General features: G+C 36.5%; 1 protein-coding gene across 1 annotated transcript; it reads left to right on the top strand.

The window, feature by feature from the left end:
- Nucleotides 1–2,845: 2,845 nt before the first annotated feature.
- LOC132119569 (CASP8 and FADD-like apoptosis regulator) lies at nt 2,846–7,741 on the top strand. The gene is made up of 11 exons (XM_059529639.1): nt 2,846–2,966; nt 4,020–4,093; nt 4,185–4,737; nt 4,975–5,080; nt 5,248–5,383; nt 5,757–5,803; nt 5,902–5,965; nt 6,084–6,136; nt 6,258–6,336; nt 6,711–7,227; nt 7,536–7,741. Exons 3-11 carry the CDS (start codon nt 4,430–4,432, stop codon nt 7,660–7,662), a joined length of 1,437 nt encoding a protein of 478 aa, XP_059385622.1. The 5' UTR covers nt 2,846–2,966; nt 4,020–4,093; nt 4,185–4,429; the 3' UTR covers nt 7,663–7,741.
- Nucleotides 7,742–8,306: the final 565 nt, after the last annotated feature.

Raw genomic sequence — 8,306 nt, 5'->3', positions numbered from 1 at the left:
AGTGAAACATTATGAAGTTTCAATAACAATATATAACACTATACCCTTCGAAAGCTTGATGTAAATAATATAAATGTAACAAATGTAAAAACAATGCTTTTCTTTCCATTTATTCCCCCTAAAACCCCAGAAAAATATTCTCAGCTCTTTTCAACATTAATAATAATGATGATAATAATAACAACAAACGTTTTTGTTTTTTTTTTGTAGAAAATAAGATTGTTAAAATGATTTCTGAAGGATTGTGTGACTGGAGTAAGCATGCCAAACAATTTGTTTGAAAGTCAGCTTTGATTGTTTCTAATAAACTGTTTAACTGCTCCCCCAAGTGGTTATTAAATTATGTTGTGGGATAATTAAATATATTCTTAATAAACTACAAACATAAAATTATATAGATTTATTTTGTTCTCACATTCTCTCTTCTCCTCACTCACAGTGGCACAGATGACTGAATGGCTCATTATGCAGGCCTTTGTCTTCTCAGGTGTAAATCACAATGATATTCATGGTAGTTGACACCTACTCGCATATGACTTTTACCAACAAAAAGTGTCTTAGAAAATTTAAATCAATATATTGTTTTCTGTGAGTGAGTAAACAAGATGATATTCACATAATTAAGAAAGAAAAATTCTAGGCTGCAAGCTCCAGTTCTCAAAAATCCCGGGAACCATTGTTCTTTATCTGTTTTTTTGCCTTATTCAAGCGTTTTAACATTTTTCGTTTTTCACTAACCACGCATAATATTTTTTTTCTCAAAAACACAATCATGTACATACATGCATTTCACATATTATTACAGCCCAGTTTGTGCTGATTACAGTGAGATTAGTCTTTACCCATTTAGATATTTATAAGAAACTGAAAAAAGCACAAATGTCAAGGCATGACAAAACTTCTCCAGGCCCCAAAAATACCCTTAGACTCCAGAGGGTTAAAGAAAAATCTAGGAGAATTTCAATATACTGTAAGCCAAGAGGAGATTTTTCTTTTGCTAAAGTAAGGAAACTTTGTTTCCTTTGCTCCTTCATTTCTCAGAGGCAAGAGACATGTTCTACACCATCCACCTGCATGCCTTCTGCGTACGACATTTGAAATATGGATATTTATCTTACAAAAATGCATGGATTCGCCACAGAAGGCCTATATTCATCCCCCGGAGCCGTGTGGAGGACATTTTATTACGGATGCACTGCACACACTTTATTTCACGTGTTCTGAACTGTTCATAACCAACACATGCTTGCCCTAATCGAAAGGCTTGGAGGGGCCAGGACCATTTTTAATATAACTCCGATTGGATTTGTCTGAAAGAAGTTTCTTGAACATTACAATCAGTTCACTTTACTCAAATGGCCTCCACAGTCACCAGATCTCAACCCAATAGAGCAGCTTTGGGATGTGGTGGAACGAGAGACTCGCATCATGGATGTGCAACCGACAAATCTGCAACTGCGTGATGCTATTATGTCAATATGGAATGTTACCAACACCTTGATGAATCTATGCCACAAAGAATTAAGGCAGTTCATAGGCAAAAGAGAGTCCATATATATATCATGCTATGTGTACTGTGTTAGGCTAACCAAGAGTTGTCATTAGTTTATATCCAAGTATGGGTCCCAAATCACTGAATTGCTGTGTTTGAAACAGTGTAATGCTTTGTATTTCCACAGATGTAACAACAATGGTGCTATAATAGTGCTCACCAAGGATATCAGCCATTAAAAACCACAGACTGATTTACAAGCATTAAGGATAATGGCTTAGTTGTCCCAGAAGATCATCTTACATTTCAAAAACCTTTTAAGAGGACATTCACAGATTATTGGATGATACATCTACTTCAGATGGGGTGGTGTCTGGTTCTCATATTGCACCTCAAAAACTCAACTCCAATAGATAGTTCAGCTCTGAGGAAGAGGTATGAATCACAGCAGTCATTTCCTCTTCATATACAATCATCATTTACAATCTGTTGTTTATGTAGGCATACTGTTGTACTGTATAGTTTCTAAATGCAGGCTTCCCATGGTAATTGAAAACGTATTCCCCATAAAGTGTGTAACCCTGTAACTCTCTTAGCAGAGATCTATGCATCTGAACTGAATAATCTGTAATATTTGAAGAAAAATGTAAAATACCTAAAGACAAAATTGCTCTAAGGTTGTACATTTATATCTGAAATATTGCAATTATGCAGTTATTAAAAGCCTTTACATTATTGTATTATATCTGCAAATGAGCAGCTTTAATATAAACCGACTTTTGAAGGGGTTATTGTAATCATCAGTAGCTTCAGTCTGTTGCACAAGAGATTATTGCTTTTTGTTTATCTTTGGGGACTTTTACAACTGCCTTGTTATACAAATAAAAACACTCCTCATGCTGCTCATATTACAAGACCTTGACATGTCTTTTAGCGTTTAGGCCAGCCTTAAAAATGTTACACAAACAACACTTGAATAGCATTATGAATTATTGTCTCCTGTCACAATATTTTTACATCATAAACTAATTTAATTGTTAACAATTTCTAATAAATAATTTTTTGTTTGTTGTTTAAGTTGTATAATTTTTTGCTACTTTTAAAAAAGTTCAAACCTTTCGATTTACTAAGCTGTGCCATAGTGATATACAAGTTAATAACCCTACAAAAAAAAAAAATCATAATGTTGTTATTGCGGCTTGTCAACACGCATTCCCTCCCTTTACCCTCCAATAGGTCTGTTACAGAGGCTCCATTAAATAAGCGCAATGAGAAGTAAGAAGTAAATATGCTTTAGATTAGAATGAGTATGTGAAACTGTAACGACTGAAAGTGCGTGGACTGTAGTGTAACCTATGTCATTTGAGGGCGTGGCCTTGTGCGTGGCGTTTTGAGTCCTAGATAGATGATTTCAGAAAGCCTACTGAATGTTAAGGCGTTCTTATCATGGAGATGAAGCCACACAGTGTCAACGGTAGGCTAATATTTTAATGTTTGTTTATAGTATTAACTCTTCATACCATTTAAAATAGATAGTTGCACAAACAAAGGTAATTTGAGCTTGTTGCGTGGCGCATGAGGACGTAGTGGCGAAGTTTGTGCTTTTTGAACAAAATATATCCATCTTATTTTATCGGTGGTTACTTGATGGTGTTGGCATATAACTATGCGCTCCTCCCTAACGCTAAAAGGACAATGCTCTTGTGTAATCAAAGTACCATGTTCGTGTATGAAATAAATTTTTTGAGTCGGATCTTTTCACAGTAAAGGCGCAAACGAATCGCTCGAGCCGAAACGGATCATTTGAACAGTTCGAAGAAATTGAATTTCATGAGCCGCTTTTGCACTATCGGGCTGAACGGTTCTAAGAACTGTCAGGTATGGTTCCGGCACGTGAGCCTGGAACGTCACGGAACGATTAAAATCCGTTCTCTGCACGATTAGACAACCGTGATGGAAAAGTGCGTGTGTATGACGTCGCCATTCTGTTGCCTGACTACAGTTAATGCATAACGGAAGCGCGCTTTTTGATCAAGTAAACAGCTACGCTTCGTTCAATATACATAAAAAACATGTTTGAGACAGTTTGATCTGTGGAGGAGACATTTGCGCATATTAATATTTGGTCATGAATATCCCCTCAGCATTTGTTGGTGTACCCGTCGTCGCCGTCTGTTTATTAATTTTATTTTATACGATATCTGTTATAATTTACTCATGAACGTGAATCAAATTACTTCACTAGAGACAAACGGAAAGCGAGCGAGTCCTTGATGGAATTCCCCTTAAATTCTTCTGGAAGGCTAGTTTCACTTTTGAATTTGATACCAAGATTCTGTACGCAAAAGTCGTGAACTATGTTGTCCTAAATGCAATATAATCCCCTGGAAGTCAAACCACCCTCATATTCAATGTAAAGTTTATGTAGAGTTTTAAATGCACTTTGTAGCCTATGCAGGATAACCAGTTCTAATACCGTTATGATATTGCATTTATTTATGTGCTACATTTCTTTTTTTCTGTTTAGTGTCACCAGAAGATAAGCCTGTATGCGGGCAACACCAACAAAACCTTTGGCTCTCTAAATTAAGGACATTGATGGTAAGTCTGGCCCAAGTGGCTGTCTTCCTTTTGTTCACATTCATTGAAAAAAAGAAAAAAAAATCTTAATGGTGTGCTTTGTCATTTACAGGTGTAAATCCAAAGTGGCTATTGATGATTTCTAGAATGTGATGAATGAGGCTAAAGTGGATTTATTTTTTCAATGGCATGATAAATGCAATTTTCATTCGATAATAGCTCAAGAAAAAAGGGTCAGATAGCCCCCCCCCCCACACACACACTTTTAAGTAAACAAATATATGTTTAAAATGCATAATAAAATTCCATACTCCCGGCTGTTAAACTGACCCAAACTATACAGGATCATACAGTGAAATGGCGGATGGATTTTCCAACACGGTTAACAAAGTAACTGCATCTCTTAAAAAAGAGGAGTGTAAGACCCTATGGTACCTTTGTACAGATTTGTTTAACAACATTTGTGTGGAAGATTTTAGAGGAGCTTTGTTGGCATTTGCCAAACAGACACAAACTCAAGCAGGCCAATCTCAAGCTGGTGATGCCCTGCTGATGGAGCTCATGTTCCGGTTGAAACGCTTTGATATCCTAAAGAAGGTTTTTGGCACCAGTAGACAACAGGTAGAAGGAATTGTGAAGAAGGGAGGCTTCCTCTCAGATTACAGGTAATTTATGCTATTCATTCTTAATAGCATATCTCAATGTTTGAGATATTTCCTTCTTGGATGAGAAAAGCATGAAACTAATAATTATGGTAATGAAAAGCCTCATTTTAGAACCTGACATTTATGTTTTTGTGGTTATTAGAGCACTCTCTTGGCAAAAACCCATGCAGTAGTAACCATGAATGTTATTTTCACCCACTTGAAAGTGTGTATTTTGAATTGATCTCATTCACACAGGGTTCTAATGGCAGATGTGAGTGAAAACCTGGAGGATGAGGAATTGCAATCTCTTAAATTTCTACTGAGCAGTACCTTGCCCAAAGAAAGGCTCAATAGAGCTACTGTAAGACAGGAGACAGTACATGTTAAACCTTTAGAATATTTGTACAAGAAAACTGAAATGAACATAAATGTGCATATAGCAAGATCCAAAGTCCTTTTCCATTTCTAATGAGGTTTGTGTAATGTCAATGTTTATTTCATGTTTGTTTCATTTCATTTGATTTCTAGAGCTTTTTAGATGTGGTGGTGGAGTTGGAGAAGTTAGATGAAGTATCTTGTGATAAACTCGACCTGCTTGAACAGTGTTTGAGGAACATTCACAGAATGGACCTTGTCAAAAGGATTCAGGCATACAAGAATAGAGGTCAGTCATTTCTTAGATAACTTTTCTTTTGGTTTTTGTTCTTGTTTGAATTTCTTGTCACCTAAAAGTGAAAAAAAAAAAGATCTGGTTTCCTCAGGGACTCTTAATAAGCTAGAATAAACTCAAGTTCTTAGTAGATTTTCTGTGTGACATTACGTCTGATTAATTGATTGGATTGCAGCTCTGAATGATTTTAATTGTGACAAAAACCTGACATGAAACACTTAGTGCACCCGTGTTTGACATTTGTAGATGCTTTTTTTCCATGGCTCCAGTTACCAAGCTTGAGTGGTGCCCCACCTAAATATTTCAAAGAATAGGTAAATAAATGAATGCATAATTAAATCTAAAGAATTAATTTGTAATTAATCAGGTCAGAATGTACCATGTGAAGTCCCGAGGGTTCAGGATTCTTTTAAGGTTAGACATACATTTTAAAGAAATACATTTCTGTATTGAATAGATAGATACAGTATGTTACATTAGGATTAATGTTTCTCTCTTTTCCTTCATTTCAGTTCACCCATGTGCAACGTCAGTCTCCTGTTCAACCAGTGAAACAATCACAGTGCTGTTCTCAAGGTGACTTTTTGTTAGTGTTTATATACACACACACATACATACATACATATATATATATATATATATATATATAGTAGCTGTGAGTAACATCAAAGACTTGTTTGTGGTCTTTTTCTAGAGTTGAAAAATTTGAAGCTTTCAGTGCCTGAAACAGGGACACAACATCAAGAGGCAAGAAATCAGCTTCTTACTTGACAAATACTGTAAATAGTAATCAAAATCTATTGTCTTTTCTGATGGTTATTTTATTTGAGTAGGTTATAAGACGTTCCTCCCACTGTCTGTCTGCTAGGCTTTTATGGAGGAGTATGAAATGAATCCTGAGCAGAGGGGTCTGTGTATGATTATTGACTGTGTTGGGTTTGATGGAGGTAAGTGTCTGTCATAATTAAGTACTTTCAAGTAAAATGAAAGTGATATAGAGTGTGTGTTAAGAGTTAAATGAGAAATACGTGGTGAGTTTGACCTAGGTTTTTTCGGTGAATTTGCTGTCAACCACAATGATGTCATAATATTTGGGGGGGGGGGGGGGGGGGCGGGGTTGGGGTGCTCTTCATGATTAAATTTGTAAAAATTCCCATTGTCCACCTCTAATTTTCTAAAGAAATTTACAATGTACATCATAGCATTTAATTTTTCCCTTTAATTACATATTGGCATAAAGTATAGTTAATATGTAAAAAGGAACAGAATTTGTAGCTCTTTAATGTGCTCTTGCATAAACCTCTACATTGTGTCCTTTCAGACATGTTGAATCAGACATTTGAGCGTCTGGGTTTCAGGGTCATTCTCCACTCTCTCCTGGGTCTAAAAGAAACCCAGAAGGTCTTGGAAGACCTGACCTGTGACAGGATCCTTCACAAGGTCAATCGCTTCGTCTGCTGCATCATCAGCAGGGGAACGGACACTCATCTGTTGACTACGGACTCTAGTCGCCTTGGCATCAGACTGGAGGATCTCAGGGAGCTTTTCAGCCCAACCCAGTGTCCCTCCCTGTGTGGTAAACCCAAACTCTTCTTCACCCTGATCTACAGGACCTCTGAAGCCCCAAATACATCCTCAATGGACGATGAATACCTAGAGACAGATGCGCCACCATGCTACTATTCTAGGAGGCAATGTGTGGACGCAAGGACTATCCCAGTGTCTGCGGATGTCCTTTGGAGCGTGTGCAGAGCAGAGGCAAAGCTGCTGGAAGAGTCTGGCCACCAGTCTGTTTACATGCATGAGTTAAGCTCCGCCTTACTGAGGGGACATGAGAGGTATGGCTTCTGTTTATCATACATTTCAAATAGCGCTTAATTAAACACTATTTAATTAAACTAGATGTCACAAGGGAGCTCCACAACCCCCTCATGCAACACATCAAGAGAACGGAACATATAATGAAATTGCGAATTTTGGCTTTTGCGAATGATGTCAAGTGACAAGGAAAGTATTTTGCTAGTACAGAAAAATGCCGTCCGGTCACGTGTACATGCTAAATCTTTTTCAGCTTTTGCTGTTCTCAGGAAATTAAAATCTCTAATTAAAATCTCCTTATTTCTGTATTTTCCTCTTACATTTGCAGAAAGATGCTTTTATTGGATGTCATGGCAGAGGTGAACAGAAACGTGGTTGGTCACAATCAACAAAATCCTGGCAATGAGTTCCACTTTCAACTCTCACACACACTACGCAAGAAACTTTACGTGTAACACTCAATGTATTTGTTTGTTGTTGTTTTTTTGTAAATGGATTTATTGTTTGTGTCAATATAGTGGATGAATAATCTGACCATAGCTGAATACTGCTCAAATTTTTTGTCATTGTGTTTTAAGTATTTGTATATGATTAATATTTCCATTTATTTATGTACATTTACCTGTGGCAGCTAATATGATGTTCTCTGTTGCAGTTACAATGCTAGAGCCTCATTAATTAATTTATTAGTCATTAGTCTGTGAAGTTTATTTGCATAGCACTTTTGAAAATACATATTGTCTCAGAGCAGCTTTACAAAAAAATCATTCCTTAATGCTCCAAAAGTGCAAGGAAAAGATGAATGGAGCGAGGAAAGCAACTCTATGAGTTATTTAGTTGACGAACAGAAATTTTGGGAGGAATCAGACCCCATCATCCTCTGGCATAACATTTACATGTGCTAAATATCTAGTTACATTGTATGCTGTAGTATTAATCGCGTGTGTCCGTTGAATACAATTTTAACATGGAAGTTGTGAGCTTTGAGAATCTTGTTGAGTAATCCATTTAAAATGTCTTTCTTTTTCATTAAAAATTATATACACATCAATAATAATGCATTTGCAAATTAGCACAAATATATCCTTATAGCCTCATA

The sequence above is a fragment of the Carassius carassius genome, chromosome 38 (genome assembly GCF_963082965.1).
Source record: "Carassius carassius chromosome 38, fCarCar2.1, whole genome shotgun sequence".
In the NCBI taxonomy this organism is placed as follows: Eukaryota; Metazoa; Chordata; class Actinopteri; order Cypriniformes; family Cyprinidae; genus Carassius; species Carassius carassius.
The sequence above is the reverse complement of the archived record's forward strand: the minus strand, read 5'-3'. Positions and strand labels throughout refer to the sequence as shown.

What these genes read in the sequence shown, in the direction of transcription:
- LOC132119569 (XM_059529639.1), top strand. Translation starts at nt 4,430, where the DNA reads ATGGCGGATGGATTTTCCAACACGGTTAACAAAGTAACTGCATCTCTT. An exon ending in CTGTGTTGGGTTTGATGGAG is followed by an intron (nt 6,337 to 6,710) that starts GTAAGTGTCTGT and finishes GTGTCCTTTCAG; the next exon opens with ACATGTTGAATCAGACATTT. An exon ending in TTACTGAGGGGACATGAGAG is followed by an intron (nt 7,228 to 7,535) that starts GTATGGCTTCTG and finishes TTACATTTGCAG; the next exon opens with AAAGATGCTTTTATTGGATG.